The sequence below is a fragment of the Ostrea edulis genome, chromosome 5, assembly GCF_947568905.1.
Source record: "Ostrea edulis chromosome 5, xbOstEdul1.1, whole genome shotgun sequence".
In the NCBI taxonomy this organism is placed as follows: Eukaryota; Metazoa; Mollusca; class Bivalvia; order Ostreida; family Ostreidae; genus Ostrea; species Ostrea edulis.
The window spans coordinates 17,324,618-17,342,475 of record NC_079168.1 but is presented as its reverse complement, the minus strand read 5'-3'; the positions used below and the strand labels follow the sequence as shown (position 1 = coordinate 17,342,475).

The window sequence follows — 17,858 nt, the reverse complement described above, 5'->3', positions numbered from 1 at the left end:
AAGAGTAATTTTTCTATAACTATTCGCACCTCCCTTCCAAAAGAGCTCCTAATGTCAGTCACCATGTGAGGGATAAACAAAATTTGAACGTATGTCAATGAATATGAATCTATTTACTATAATTTAGTGTTTAAATAAAGCGTGTCTCTTTTAAATGTAACTTTGAATAATACTAAAGAGGCAGATTCCTTGTAGGATTGCGTTTTCAGGGAAAATATATCTTTTAATTGCCATATCTTAAATGTTGTTTTCAAAACTTGTCATTTAATATGTTAACACAATTTTAGTGTCTGAAAATTAATCATATGTTACTGTTGTTTGGAAATTTTGTTGTTTGATATGTTGACGTTGCTACTGTTAGGGAGACCGCTCTGGTACATATAGGCCTACACGAGAGGATCCAAACTATCTCCCAAGGGAGTCGGTTCATCCCATATACAATATCATCGTCGCAAACTATGGGTTATTGTTTCATTCTATTTCACAAGCCCTTGGATGCCATTGTCGCAAACCACAGGTTACATTATTTCCACAAAAATTTCTAGTGATATTAATCACAAATAATAAAATAAAGATTACCGCTTGGTCAGAATTTTTGCTGCGAATTATACACACGAGTTGCTATTCTTCCTCAATTCTCAGACTCAAAAAGGGGGTGCGTATCAAATAGCAATGCGTATCTTATTCGGCAAAACACGGTATATTTCATGTTTTACTTTTTAAAATAAAACAGTGAAAAGCTAATTTTCGTTTAAGTCGTGAATATCAAGTGTTGATATTCATTTCCATTTAAAACCATTAAGAGTGCCTAAACATTTTGAGCTTCTATTTTTTCACACAATACACACACAAACAATTAAGGAAATGAAATTAAGACTTAGATCATCTAGTTTATTTCAGATTAAATTGTTGTTCTATGGAATGACGTCAAGAACGTCATGACGTTACGCTGATGCTACAGAATATATAAGTGCATCAAACGCAGAAAAATATGTCAGAAGTGAAGGAGGGCTATAAAATTACATATTTTGAATCATCTACCTATTTTCTATCAGAATCTGCTAAAAAGTGAAAATGGGTAAAAATTGCCATAAGGGCCCTTTTGTCGTGGGCGCAAGCATATATATATATATTGATATGTCTTATGATATGAACATGTTTTTTGGCAAAGCAAAAAGTATTGGCATTAGTATCTATATCCATAACTGCATGGACAAAAAAATATTCTGAAGTTAGCACCTAATATGTGTGAGGACAGAGCTCTATTAAAAGCATCCTAACTTAGACATTTGATCCGCCAATTGAACATGGGAAATATACACAATTGATGTAAGTCCAGTGCATTGTGACATCGTATTCAGCATCAGTGTTTTGCCAATTTACAAACATAGGAGACAGGTACAATCACGTAAATGGAGGATTGATTACATATGACAAAGAAAATATGATTTATATGCATTTACGGATTTTATGTAACATCTTAGAATGATGTGAATTTCATTACACAAGATTCAAAATGAAGAAATACATGTACTCGAAGTTGCATTTGAATCTACACCATTTTGACCAAAATTTTCAAGTTTGATAGTATGTATAGTATTTTCCTTTTAGACATGTATATATATATACTTGTTACCTATAGGGAGATCTCTGCTCTCGCGATCCTTCAGGCCATGAGAGGGCTTTGCCCTCTAATACTTTAATTATTTGATTAATCAAGATGATCATGATCATTTGATGTCTAGTTTTTATGTCATAGCAAGTAATGTGGCATATCGGGGGTAATTGATTTTCACCTTGCGTGCCATGTTAATTTAAGTAACGGGCTGTTGGTAAGGAGTTGAAACTGGAAATTCGATATGACTGGTCGCTATTAACCATAGGGTTGTATTTTCTGTTGTACAAAATAATCTCCTTGTTTGGGAAATGCTGTGTGTTGCTAGGGTGACCCAACTTAAGTTTTCTAAATTACTAAGAACTGTACTTAGCTAAGAACGGTGCTTAACTTTTTTATGAATTGATACTTAAGTTTTTTTCTTAATTAGGTAAAGATTTTTTTTAGTACGTAATTGGAAATCCAAGAAAATTCTTAGAATCTTTACACTGATGAAGTAAACATTTGTAATTGTGTTGGTCATTTCGATGCCAAATAATGTTTATACAATGTTAATACAATGAAAGGGGAATATTTTTGTAGCCGGGTCACGTAATTCGTCTTGGGTATCTTGTCGTGGGTATACCCGGCTTTAAATTCGATTTGGCCAGATTTTATCAGAATCAAGTATGCTACATGACATCACATCTATTGTCTTATTGTCTTATTATCCCAGCTTTGATCGATGTTACAATTCGTAAATGTAATCCTACTTAATGAGATCAAAAAGTACAGTCGTTAGGATCATTGGAGTATTTTTTTTTCAACATAGAAAATTATATCCTGTTATATGACAGGGGCCTCAAAAACATTCTGAAATTGGGTCACTGGGACTTATCACATACGTTTGTTTTATACCGATACACTATAGGTGGGAAGGCAATTTATAGGCTTTGACACTCTTGTGTACAACCTATTTCTGAATAAAATTATATTATTTGGTTTGACTATGTGATGTCTTAACTGGGCTTAATATAATCTCACCAAACCAGGTCCTCTGATCATGATAATAATAAAATTCTTATGTGGTTAATATACATTTTAACACAGAATGCAATAGTCTGAGGCTTGTTTGATATTTAGCGTATTTGATTCTGATAAAATCCATCAAACCATGTGAACATGACTTCGTGATTAGTCTATTAATCAAGAATTTTAGCGGCAGAAAATTAGAAATAAGAAATTTTATCTCTCAGGTGATGCCTCTTGTGAAATTACGCGATATAAATTCCTTGTATACATTTAGGAATCTACAGTATGCTAAAGGTAACAGAAAGGAAAAATGCATCAGATCTGACTGGGTTTTGAACCTGGCCCTCCTAAATCTCTATACAGGTGCTCTACCAGTTGAGTTATCTGGTGCTGGCAATCAGACCCATCTAACTGCCATATTCATCCCTCCTTAAATGTCTTTATGCCTTGAAGACATCATTCCAGGATTTTTATCCCCCAGTCAAGTATTTTTACCTGTCAGTTCCAGGATCCTAGTCACAGCACCAAACATAACAGGATGGGAAAAATACAATAGACCAGATTGGAATTTGTACCTGAACCCCCTGAATCTCTTGTTAGATGCTCTCGCTAAAATTGACCTATCTGGCAGTCCCAACTGACCGGAACAACATGCATGCATTGTTCAACAATGGAGTCATGTCACTTGCTTAATGTATGACTCCCTTATCTTCTCTCAGAATATCTGTATCTTAATTTACAAAATGAGAATGATTTTTGCATGATCACATTATTTATTCTGATGTTGATTCGGGTCTCAAATTGATTCATGCAGTCTTTGTTGTAAAGATAATATAAACATATTATGTAACAGGAAAGGAGAAAATGCAATGGACCACACCAGGTTATAAACCCAGGCCTCCTGAATCTCTGGTCAGGTGCTCTACCAACTGAGCTATCTGGCCACCGGCGATCGAACCAAGCTGACCGCTACATTCCTCCCTCCTTGAATGTCTTTACACTTGAAACATCAACCCAGGGTCTTAATCCCCTGGCAGGCATTTTCACCTGTCAGTTCCAGGGACTGGTCTATAGCCCCAAATGTAACAGGACGGGAGAAAATGCAACAGACCAGACTGGAATTCGAACCCAGACCCCCTGAATCTCTATTCAGGTGCTCTACCACAATCGAACCTGGCTGACCGCTACATTTAGTTGTAGAAAGTGGATTAGTGGTCTTCTAGTAACTGGTCAAAATGGTATTGATTGATATATTCCCAGCTATGGTTGCAACAGTAGTTCTTAATCCAAGGGAAACTATAAATGTTGATATACAGCAGACGGGTGGTCTATCTCTGAATGTTTGTTAAAATTTCAGGGTCAGAAATGTATGGATTTGTCAAGCGGGATGTCCATAGTTCTGTATACAAGGCTGTGTCTAAATACCTCCTGGATAATGACGAAGACTGGAAAAAGTTATCATCAAATGTTGCAAGCTTCCATCTCATGTTTGGGGAGAGAAATAAACTGCAGTTTGGAAGACTTGGTTTGTGTTTTGCTACTTAGAATGGGATAGATGACTAATTACTTTGTAATGCTCATATTTTAAGAAGACTGTATAACCACTGTAAAAAGTGTTGAATATTAGAGTTAGAATAACTCACTGCATGACTTTTATTTTCAAAATATATGACTTATTGATAGTGAAGATAATTTGTTCTCTTGAAGTCAAGGAGACTATGACACACCTATGAAATTTCAGATAAAATTGGGAAAAACAAGTTGTAATCAAAAAGCCATTCATGTTTTAAATCAGGGAGATTTATATCTGTTTGTCAGGACAAACAAACAACATATTAATCTTAACCTCATTCATTGTCTCTAGGTCATGAACCAGGACTGATGCAGTTGGTAAATTACTACAGAGGATCAGATGTCATCTGCAGAAAAACTGCATTAGTACGGTAAGACATCCAATAAACTGGGGAACTCGGGCGTGTTGTGTAGAAGGAAAACAACAGGCATGCTTAGATATCCATTGATTCTTTTACACACTGTAAGGTCATATATTATCAAATACTATGTGAATGTAACTTGAAAGTAGATGATTCCTGTTACACAATTCTAGAGAATTTGTTAACATGTAGATAAACGGAGCATCAGGTTTTTAAGGAGGTACTCCACATCGTCATAATGGCTGACTTTCTTTAAAAACATGGATGAAAAAATCAATATCAGCCATATTTGACTTTCCTTTTCAATTTAAATACCTCGCCGAGTAGCTCAGTAGGTTAGCATACCGACTGCTGAACTGTAGGTCGCAGGTTCAAGTACAGCAGGGGTTTTAATTTTTTTTTAGATTACCTTCTACTAAAACTGTATTTTTTGACAAAATAAAGTAAATTTGAAAATTTTCAACTTAAAATTATTGTTGTACATATCCTCCACTTTTCATCTACATCAAATTTCTCTGGTGTAGCACTCCTCCTTAAATTCTTGAGTGAAATGTTATTGGAGAATACAGTAAAACATGCTTATATTGAAGTGCTGGGGAGGAACAATCTTGATTCATTATAAATGTAATTCATTATATCCAATAAGTTCATGATATGTTTTAAAACTCTAGGGAATGAAGATCACTTTGCTCTATGAGTGTGTTTGCTGTAAATGTGTTTTACTGTATTACCGGTAATTTTTCAGAGTTTTCAAGCAGTTCTATACTACATCAGCAAAACCCTTGCCAAAATGGCTACCAGAGTCTTTCATTATTTGTCCCAAAGATATAGCAAAAAACATGGAACCTGCTCCACCTGCTGCTCAGCCGCTACCACGGAAAGTTTCCAAACCAGACGAGAGAAAAGAATTGATGAAAAGGTCAGAGGTCCTGAACATGAAGAATAAAAAGCCAGTTGTATGGATCGCCAAATCTTCTTCTGGCTCGAAAGGTAAGAAAAAATTCTGTTAAATATATTTTTTTCAATTTAGTGTAACTTTTCAGTATTAAAATATCGGTCTTTTCAAAAGAAGGGATAATATACAATTATGGACTGTTTAGCAGGGAGACATCACAAATTTGTGATAACCCTACCAAGATCTGATAATTTGTTATGTCTCCCTGCTAAACAGTCCATAATAGTTTTATTATCCTGAAGAATCTAAACGTTAAAAAAACTATCACACATTTATTGACTTGTACCATGTATCTTTTTTATTTGAAACGTCAACAAATTCGTAATAACTTTCTCTGCAGAAAATTCTGATAACTTATCAATAGTTTGAGGGGTGAAATCAATGTTACTCTCAACTACATACACACTTTTGTTTTACACTCAATGTCATACATTTATTAGATATATACATGTTAACGAAATCAAAACATTGAGGTTTGAGAAAGTTAAACGAGAGAAAGCTTTCAATTGTGATGTCACAGTAGAATGACGCAAAAACATAACGTCAAACGTAAACATTTCGTAACGTATTTCAAGACAAAAGCGTAAACATCAAGCGAAATGCAAAATTGCATTAGAATGGTAATATTTTTCCTCTCGATTGTTATTTGTGACCGTTAATGTTGACGCTGAAGTTTATGATTAACGATCCCGCATACCGGTATTTTCAATTATTTTTAATGGAGCTTTAGAAGTTATTTTTAATGGAGCTTTAGAAGTTATCTTCTAAAGGGAGACAACACAGTTGTCACCCTGCGCGTGAGGGAGACATCACAAATTGTCTCCCTCCACGTGACCAGCCCTCGACCAATGAAATTGACTGTACTATTCTGAAGGATAATAAAACATGTATAGTATGCTGTCACAGTAATTCCTGGAATTTTTTTCCATACTGTATTATGCATGTATGTTTCGTGAGATATTACTGCGTAATACTGTAAACTGGTAAAGTTTTCCCATGTGTTATTTTTGGCCAGGTGTACAATGTATTCAATAACAATTTTGTCCCATTTTGAATTTTGCCCCAAACCATTTATTGCTGCAATGAATGTAAGGGTATTGAGTAGATTTAAATTTGCCTGGTTTTAAATTTCAGGATTCCTTTTTAAAGAGGATGAAAATGATACCTGTATTCAGTTGCAGTAATTTCATTTTCTTGGATCGTCAACATTTCACAGTTTTGTTTGGATTTGAATTTGTGGATACTATTGACATTGACTGGACATATACTCATGCATGGATAAATTAATTGTGCATTTCATTGACGTCGTAGATTCATGGGTATATATGAAATCTACAAACACATGTAAGATATCGAATATTGGGTCATTTTAGGTGAAGGAATAAAAATATCTCCAGATGTGTCAGAGCTGGTCCATTTCATTGATCATCAAACTCAGGCTTTTGTGATTCAGAGATACATAGACAATCCATTACTACTGGAAGGAGGTCGCAAATTTGATATCAGGTACATGTATTGCTTATTATACATTTTTCATACATGGTAGAATATCAAACTCTTTTATGAATACATGTAAAGTATGTGCATGACACTTTTAAATGCATACATAGGATCAAATTCTTAACACATGATTACTTCAACTTTAGAAATGATGTCAATTCCAGTGCATGCACTTATTTTCTATAATTATTCAACACCATCTTGTTATTTATCCATTCAATACAAAATGCTGCACAATGAATATATCAAATCAAACATATATATTTCACCATCAGTTCAAAACTGTACAAAAATTATCACTATCAGACAAGAAATGGACAAACAAATTTGTAGTACAACTCGCCTGTAAATACTGTTCATATTTATTCTCTTCAATATTTTATTAAATGTTTAACTTAATTGTTAGCTGATGAAAATCTGTTAGATTATGAACTCCTTCCAATAGACTTTATCAAGAACCCCAATCTTCAAGTTCTGTGATAAATACTGTGTATGTTAATTTTGTCCGTTGCAATGACAATGCATATTATAATACCTCAGTATGAGAATTCTATGCAATGCTTAATCTGATTGGTCTAGACGGTCACATGCCAGGGATGACAAAACTTCATATCTCCCACTCAAACATCATATCTCCCTAGTATCATATTTACCTCTTGGGCAGCCTTGTGCATTTTCCATAAATTTAACGTCAAGGTAGACGAAGTGTATTGTGACGTCACAATAAGTCCGAGTCATTCTACTTCCATAATTCATAAGGCACATAATATGCGGGTCTCTGATACACAGTTGAATGCATGGTTTTGTTTGATACAAAAACAAGCAAGTAAATCAGCATCCAAGGAGAATGGAAATACAAAAACTGGTTATCATATCACTGTATTTCGTTGTTTGTACCTTCTACCGTAATACGTTGACGGTGCGGTGTTACTGTTAGGATGATCTCAGCTACATACAATGTATATAGATGATCGGACTCCAATTTCAAATGCACCTTTGAGCCTTGCTTTGTTTCGGTATAATAAACAATTTATTGCATGAATGTTTGGGAGATATGAAGATTTATTCACCCAAGAAAAATCATATTCCCCGAGGGTAATGCCCTCGAGGAATATGATTTTTCTTGGGTGAATAAATCTTCATATCTCCCTCACTATCATGCAGTAAATGTATACAGTTAAAGACAGTTACAGCAAACATACTTATGATAAATTCATGCTTTCAGGGCAGTGATTTTCTTTTCCAATTTGAACTTATTGGATATAAAGAATTACATGCAGTTATAACAAATAAAAATTGTTCATCCCCAGCACTTCTCTGTAAGTGTGTTTTCCTTTATACATCATACTTTACAGGTACTGGGTGTCTCACTTACTTATTACAATGTGTCTCTACTTTACAGGTGCTGGGTGTTACTAGATACTTATTACAATGTGTCTCTGTACTTTACAGATGCTGGGTGTTACTAGATACTTATTACAATGTGTATCTGTACTTTACAGATGCTGGGTGTTACTAGATACTTATTACAATGTGTCTCTGTACTTTACAGATGCTGGGTGTTACTAGATACTTATTACAATGTGTCTCTGTACTTTACAGGTGCTGGGTGTTACTAGATACTTATTACAATGTGTCTCTGTACTTTACAGATGCTGGGTGTTACTAGATACTTATTACAATGTGTATCTGTACTTTACAGATGCTGGGTGTTACTAGATACTTATTACAATGTGTCTCTGTACTTTACAGATGCTGGGTGTTACTAGATACTTATTACAATGTGTATCTGTACTTTACAGATGCTGGGTGTTACTAGATACTTATTACAATGTGTCTCTGTACTTTACAGGTGCTGGGTGTTACTAGATACTTATTACAATGTGTATCTGTACTTTACAGATGCTGGGTGTTACTAGATACTTATTACAATGTGTATCTGTACTTTACAGATGCTGAGTGTCACTAGATACTTATTACAATGTGTCGCTGTACTTTACAGATGCTGGGTGTCACTAGATACTTATTACAATGTGTCGCTGTACTTTACAGATGCTGGGTGTCACTAGATACTTATTACAATGTGTATCTGTACTTTACAGGTGCTGGGTGTTACTAGATACTTATTACAATGTGTCTCTGTACTTTACAGATGCTGGGTGTTACTAGATACTTATTACAATGTGTCTCTGTACTTTACAGGTGCTGGGTGTTACTAGATACTTATTACAATGTGTATCTGTACTTTACAGGTGCTGGGTGTTACTAGATACTTATTACAATGTGTATCTGTACTTTACAGGTGCTGGGTGTTACTAGATACTTATTACAATGTGTATCTGTACTTTACAGGTGCTGGGTGTTACTAGATACTTATTACAATGTGTATCTGTACTTTACAGGTGCTGGGTGTTACTAGATACTTATTACAATGTGTCTCTGTACTTTACAGATGCTGGGTGTTACTAGATACTTATTACAATGTGTCTCTGTACTTTACAGGTGCTGGGTGTTACTAGATACTTATTACAATGTGTATCTGTACTTTACAGGTGCTGGGTGTTACTAGATACTTATTACAATGTGTCTCTGTACTTTACAGGTGCTGGGTGTTACTAGATGCTTATTACAATGTGTATCTGTTTGAGGAGGGAGTTTTACGCACTGCCTCGGAAAGTTACCAACATGAAAATCTGGATGATGTCACCAGTCACCTGACAAATCATTGTTTACAGAAAGAACTCTCAGCAAACTTTGGAATGTATGAAGAAGGCAATGAAATGTTTTTCCCATCTTTTGACAGGTTAGCTGGGAATGCTTGTGACTATTATTGTTTGATTCTTATTGTTACATGTATGATAAACTTGTAGTCTGTGTGGTTTAGAAATATAAGTTTTCACTTGTAAATTTTGCAGGTACTTACAGTCAAAATTTGGTGTGACCTTAGATTCTGCTATTTTGCCACAGGTTAAGGAAATCATTAAGACTGTGTTCAAAATTGTGAAAGAGGTAATATTTGTTTAATTGAAAAATATTTAAATTGATGTATTAAATGCTATTTAGACAAATGAAATAAACTGTGGGTAACTGACTTTGACATTTGAAAATATTACGTGTATTATTCTATATGGTTTACTGGGCTCATTGTGAATACTATAGGTTCAATATTTTTTATCTTTAGAGGATTTCAACAAATTTCCTAGGGTACCAAAGTTTCCAGTTGTTTGGTTTTGACTTTGTTGTGGATGATGAAATGATGGTGTATCTAATAGAAATCAATGGAGCACCAGCCTGTGCAAAGTACGTGTAATATCACACAGATTATATACTACACAATGATTGTGTGTAATATCACACAGATTATATACTACACAATCATTGTGTGTAATATCACACAGTTTATATACTACACAATGATTGTGTGTAATATCACACAGATTATATACTACACAATCATTGTGTGTAATATCACACAGATTATATACTATACACAATGATTGTGTGTAATATCACACAGATTATGTACTAAACAATCATTGTGTGTAATATCACACAGATTATATACTACACAATGATTGTGTGTAATATCACACAGTTTATGTACTACACAATCATTGTGTGTAATATCACACAGATTATATACTACACAATGATTGTGTGTAATATCACACAGATTATATACTACACAATGATTGTGTGTAATATCACACATATTATGTACTACACAATCATTGTGTGTAATATCACACAGATTATATAGTACACAATGATTGTGTGTAATATCACACAGATTATATACTACACAATGATTGTGTGTAATATCACACAGATTATATACTACACAATGATTGTGTGTAATATCACACAGATTATATACTACACAATGATTGTGTGTAATATCACACAGATTATATACTACACAATGATTGTGTGTAATATCACACAGATTATATACTATACACAATGATTGTGTGTAATATCACACAGATTATGTACTAAACAATCATTGTGTGTAATATCACACAGATTATATACTACACAATGATTGTGTGTAATATCACACAGTTTATGTACTACACAATCATTGTGTGTAATATCACACAGATTATATACTACACAATCATTGTGTGTAATATCACACAGATTATATACTACACAATGATTGTGTGTAATATCACACAGATTATATACTATACACAATGATTGTGTGTAATATCACACAGATTATATTCTACACACGGGGGTAGGATTGGTCATAATAGGGGATCAAAGTTTTACATACTAATAGAGAAATTTTTTAAAGATCTTCTTCTCAAGAACCATTGAGCAAATGAATTTACATTTACATGAAAGCTTCCTGACATAGTGCAGATTCAAGTTTGTAAAAATCGTGGGCTCTGGGGGTAGGTTCGGGCCACAATAGGGACCAAAATTTTACATGCAAATATATGGAAAATCTTTCGACATGGGCCAAGGTGACTCAGGTGAGCGATGTGGCCCATGGACCTCTTGTTCTCTATCACTTTACTGTATTTTAATTTCCTCTGTTTGTGGAGGATTTAAATTTGTAGGCATTTTCATACTCCAAAACAACAGAAGTTAAACCCCTACATAAATTAATGATTATACAGTATGTTTAGATAATTAATCTACCCAAATGAAGAATATAATATCATATAAAAGTACTAAAGACAATCAATTTATTTCAATCTTGTGGGAGCTGTATCTGAAAGCTTTTAACAGGTTAGAGCAGGTTAATTTTCCTCTGTATGGAAGATTTAGATTTTTGGGTACATGTATGTACACCATGAAAACACAAAACAATAAACCCACACAAAAATCTATAATTAACCATAAACTTATGATAAACTTATCGTGATTTCTAGGAAATTGATAATGACTGACTATATAAAACCATATAATTTTAAGTGGTATTTGATTTGGGATATTTTTTGGTTATGCTTTATTTTGAAGATTCAAAGGTATATATATGATTCTCTGTTGATTTCATATGTCAAAATCACATTAAATGTCGTCAGATTAATCTATACTTGAAGTGAATAAAATTTTCAGGAGAAAAGCATCAGCAATTTCATTCTTGTGTTTTTAGAAAGCTTCTCCCAGATCTTGCCAGAAGTCTAGTTATTACTGCAATAGACCCTGTTTTTCCTACTCACAAAGTACGCACCAGGGGTTATAATGGATTCCATAAAGTGTGAAGGACAGACCTGGACCACCACGCTCCAATATGTGTTGTCATTAACAGTACAGAGCACAACATTCATGTACAGTACATGGATGTAAATTTGACATTCCTGTTTACATGTACATGTAAATACTTTAACACAGGGTTGTTTTACACTAAAGTGCCATAGATATTACATATTACATGTATATTTGTTTAAGCACATTTGGTTGAGTATGAAGTTCATTGTAAATTGTATGTTTAAAAGGACATATGTTTTTATGAATAAGTGAACTTTGATATTTTTTACTCTTTACAAAGAGAATCTCAGCAGCTCGTTTTTACATTCATGTATTTCAGATTATGTATAAAGTTGTATGGTGACCATGCATTCTCTTGTGTATTTAATAATATAATGAATCATTTTAATATTTAACTTTTTTTATTGCGATATTTTTGAATATTTATTTATAATTGTTTTAAAATGAATAAATATTCATTGTAACTGTAATGCCTGATTTCTGTTTTATTTGTGTGTGTGTGTACATGTGTTTCAATTTTATCCACACTGTCTATTAATATCACTTGTTTTGGTAAACGTATGTAAACTAGCATAGGCTAATTTCCTTGTCATATCATAGAAATAATAGTCATATCATAGAAATAAGAAAACACAAAAAGCATATGCCCACCGAACACCAACGTGACCGGACGATTGACCAGTCATTTGGTTTGGTTTTTAAAAAAATGTTTTTGCGGAAACTGCAGCAAGTACTGCAACATACATGCATCTACATATCTAAACATATTTGTATTCACAATTTTTGCCAAAGAATATAAGAAAAACAATTCTGGTAATTTGCAGCTTGTTTTTGCCGTACATTAGAAATGAAAAGATAAGAAAGAATACCATTGAGTGAATTTGTCATTTATTGAATTAACAAATGACTACCAACTAAAATTGCATATTACATAATCATACGTAACGATGAATTGGCTGGGCTGACATCAGAGTGTTGACTAATAACTACAAAGTGACTAGATAGAGTTTAAAACAGGCTGACTAGTCACATGACACAAGTAGCCCAGCCAATAAAACATTTACAAATGCTAAAAAACAATAAATATAGCAAAAAGCTGGTACACAGAAAGGACCTACATTTCATGTTGCACAGAGAAGCATTGGTTTTACCATGTAAAGACATTAATAGGTATATTTCATAATAAATACATGTATTATGTAATAAGTGAATAATATGTCTACAGCATGTAACTGACTGCATGGGATTTCTTCATGCAATATAATGTGAAATATACTTCGCAACATCACTCATCAATTGAATTAATGCGCCCATCAAATCTACATGTATTATTGTGCACACTAATTGAATTGATGATATATTCAAATAATTAAGAATATCTTCAATTGTTTGAGTTTATGTTAATTTGGCACTCCATATTACACTGAAACTTAATTGAAATTTCTAAATGAAAAAAAAAACCCTAAAGATTTTGGATCAAAGAGTTATTTGTCCAACTTTTATATGGACATTCTACAGTTATCAAACTTTATAAAAACACACCCTAGAAACTCTTCTCTTCTGAATTTACTGAACCACACAACAAACCAAGGGGGTGGGGGACTCGTGACATGCAAAAATAATAAAAGTAATAAAAGACTTCTACACCGACTGCCTAAAAAAAATCATTCACCAAACCTCAATTCCCTAAATCTTGCGAGGGGTGGGTCAGTTATTTTACTATCAATGCCCATAATAAATAGTTTTTATTCATAACATAAGCTTATTTTAATTTTATTTACTACTACTGTCATAAAAAACAAATGGGGGGGGGGGGGGGGTGGGGGGTGGGGGGTGGGGACGCAGTTTGTATTTTATTTGCACTACAAAATAGCAAAAATGGTCATTGTAAAAAAAGGAAGGATTGGATTACCCCCTTCCCTCGATTCTACGTGCCTGTCAACTCTGATTGAAAACCCTATCGAGGAAAGAAATTACTAAAGTACTATACATGTATATGATTTTTAAAATTCAATTATTTACTGTTTCAATATTTTTGCATTACAACATGAAAGCAATGTTAACTGTCAATTTGTTGTCGGAGATTTGTGATGCAAAATCAATATTGTGATTTACTATTTCAATGACAGAAAAAAAAGTTTATAAATTTTTGTTATTAATAGTTGTGTTAGAAAACCTATGTGGAGGTCCGGAATGAAGCAAAAACACCTTATTAAGATTGATTTCTATATAATGCTAAATATTCAATAAAACCAAAATATTTATTTTGATAAAATTTTATTTTCATTAATGATTATGGTTAAAGTTACAAATAAAACTATCATAATAGTATATTTTTACATTTTTTTTTCTCTCTCCATATTTAGAGACAATGTTGTTTTAATAGATACATACAATTTGTTGCTTTAGTTGTTTAATTTCTAGAGACGTTACACGTCTTTCCGACTTAATAATGGTGTATTTAGGAATTTTATATTGAGATAAGAAGGCTCATACTGTATAATGAAGACATTAGGGATGACTTATTTACATCAATCTAGTTATAGAAAAGTTTTTCTGTTTGTATTTATTAGACTATTGTAAAATCCATGTACATGGTTTCTGAATGTGGAGAAGATACGGGTAGTGCTTAGTTTCCCTACATGATGTCAAAAAGTTTTCACAAAGTTGTAAAACTGGACAGGAAAAAAACACCGGACGTGTAGACGGATGTGCACACGAGTTGTTGTGTTTTTGTGTTTTTGTTTAAAATCCTCTTTCATTCGGACAGTCGTTTAAAGGCCTTTTCCGGCGAGGTAAGGAAATGCATTTTTTTCCCCACTAGTGATATTATTACATGATTAACTTTTATAAAACATATTTAAAATTCTACAAGCAGCATAGTTTTTCAAAACTGATAAATATTTCAAAGGGATATAAATTCTGACGTATTAGACTGGAATTCGTGTGAAAACGATTTAAGAAAAATCTTTTTAAAAAATAATTGGGTGTGTCCATAACATTTGTTTTCTTATCGATATATTTCTAGACAAAGGACTATATGTGAGAAAGCCTTTTTGACCCATATAATTGCAAGCATGTGAACATTGATTTGAAATCATCACTCTAAAACTTCAATTTTTGTTTAATAAAACCACGATAATATTTACGACGAGTTCAATATTAAATATCTTGACATGACTCCAGATATGAAACATTTTATCGTTTGTAGTCTTTTTTTCTTCTTCCTAAAATTGAAAATAATAATTTAAAAAAAAATTCATTTACCGCCCGCTTTAATATAATTAATGATATCATTAATTCGAATGAATTTGTCAAATTGAATATACCGTGTAGGGATATTATCATTATGGATAATTGTATGGTTGAATGCGTGTCTGAATTATTTCTCACACTAAATACATACAATAAGAGAAATCAACAATTGGATTATTGTGCACATAAAAAGGATATCTTTAATCTAATTGAAAGCGTATTAATTCAGCAAAGGAATTATTGGTATCAACAACTCAATGACTATTTTTACTAATTTTGTACTTGCGCGGAATAATTGAATCAATGATCTCTCCATTATTACCGATTAATATAAATATTTGAAAATATTTTTACTTCAACTGCTGTGTGCCATAATTCACTTGAAAATGTCTTAAATTATTTGAGGATATCGTAATTTGGCATTCTATTTAGATTGAGCGTGCGATCAGTATGGTGCCGTTTATCAGGATACCAGCAATTTTCTATAGATTATATACAATACAATTATATGCACTTCTTAAAATGAAGAAGAATTTGCAAAATAAGGCTTATATCTTATACAGTCCTTTGAAGCTGACAGTCCATCTTTAGTATGCCAAGATAGATTATAAAACATAATACTTGTGCTTTTATCACTATCATTTTATTTTAGAATGTGAATAGGATAGTTCTTGAAAAGATATGAATAGTGCTTCTAATGACTGTGATTCATCGAACACGTTCTCTTTTCCTGGAATTCCTGTAGACATACGAACGAAAACGGACAGTAACCAAACATTTTCTTTGCTTCATAATAGTATTGATCGTTTTCTGAAAGAACACAAGAAAAGCTTGCCCAATATAACAAGACATAATGGTGAATATGCCCGGAATGGAAGTCTGGCCGAGCAACATATTAAAGATATACATCCAACCAACAATTGTCATGTCTGCCAGTATAAGGACCAATGTAACAATTTTAAATTCTACCAGGTAGGGCTGAGCACCAAACAGGACGAGAAAGAGTGGAATAAGATGAGCGAAATGGACACGGGCATGGATAAATGTGACCAGCTAACAAATCGAGACACCGATGCAAGGACGCAATTTGATATTAGAAAACCCATGCTTATAAGTACACCAGGATACAGGATTGACAATGTGTCATCTATCACAGAAAAAGAATTTAACTCTATTCGAGAAAGCCCCTCCTCATTGCTGGACGAGGAGTCTTTTTCACCCTCCTGTCAAGAAGGCATAGAATTGAAACGACGAAAAGTATCAAATTTGAGCGACAAAGACAAACCCGTTTATAACTCCCCTGAAAACTCAAGAATGACAGATATTCTCCGACAAAGTCAAACTGTGTTTGAAGATAATACAGGTGCACAATCGATACTCCCAAATCAAAGTCCTTGCAAGGAAAGCAACATGGCGAATACAGATGAAAATTCCCAAAAGAGCGATAGAAATAGCCTTCCTCCAAACAGTCGATTTCACAAAAATTTCAGATCGAAATCAGCTAAGGAAGTAACAGAAAATCCCTCGACAACTTCAGATGTAAATCAAAATTTTCCATATCTGAATAGAAATGCAATACTATTTGACAAAAATGGAAAAAGCTTTCAAAGATTTATAGTTCGGTCGGATGGAATAATATGTCCTGTGAAGCAAGTGAGTGCATTTTCTGTTGGCCCACAACAGCACACAACTATCCAACAAAAGACGCCTAGCCCCATAGCATTGGATACGGATTCGTCTGCAGATAAAGTTTGGAGGGAAAGAGAGACAATGGAAGAGGAATATAACAGCAGAAAGCGAAGAGATGCACAAAGATACAACGTATCAGGGCCAAGGAATGAAATAGAAAAATACCCCCCTTTGCAACTCGATAAATTGGCAGTTCAAGCCCGTGCCTTCAAAAAATTCCAGTACCTGCTTGCATTGAGATTTAGACGGTACTTCCTTCACGAATACGAACGTAGTCGTCGTTTCTATGGTATTGAGAATAAATCAAACGTCAGGCGTGAGTCACAAACTTTTGGGAAACTAGATATCACGAATAGGAGCACAATACCAAACCAGAATTACGGCGACATTGAACCAAACATGAATTGCGAACAATATACCCAACGCCAACTTTTGAACGACTTTGACAAGCGCAGTGGATATCTTGCCAATGATGTTGGGTTAAACTCATACTTTGAGAAGGTCAATTATGTCAATCAAGGAATCGAAAGTGGTCAGATATCTAGTTCTAGCACGTTGAAAATGCCCCATAACAACTCCGGATATAGTTATGATGGTACTCAAAATGATGTAGCTCTTGATTTTGCGACAAGTGATTTTTGGCACAACAGAATAAGACATAATGACAACAGAA

At 33.6% G+C, this 17,858-nt stretch overlaps 1 protein-coding gene across 2 annotated transcripts; it reads left to right on the top strand.

The window, feature by feature from the left end:
• Window positions 1–25: 25 nt before the first annotated feature.
• LOC125649864 (tubulin--tyrosine ligase-like) lies at window positions 26–12,711 on the top strand. 2 transcript variants are annotated; one of them, XM_048877697.2, is made up of 9 exons: window positions 26–89; window positions 3,984–4,151; window positions 4,491–4,569; window positions 5,306–5,550; window positions 6,889–7,021; window positions 9,618–9,818; window positions 9,931–10,024; window positions 10,197–10,315; window positions 12,126–12,711. In XM_048877697.2, the coding sequence occupies exons 2-9, from the start codon at window positions 3,992–3,994 to the stop codon at window positions 12,232–12,234; spliced, it is 1,140 nt and encodes a 379-aa protein (XP_048733654.1). In that variant the 5' UTR covers window positions 26–89; window positions 3,984–3,991; the 3' UTR covers window positions 12,235–12,711. The 2 variants fall into 2 exon arrangements, with proteins under 2 accessions (XP_048733654.1, XP_048733655.1); XM_048877698.2 differs by lacking the exon at window positions 9,618–9,818.
• The last annotated feature ends 5,147 nt before the right edge of the window (window positions 12,712–17,858 follow it).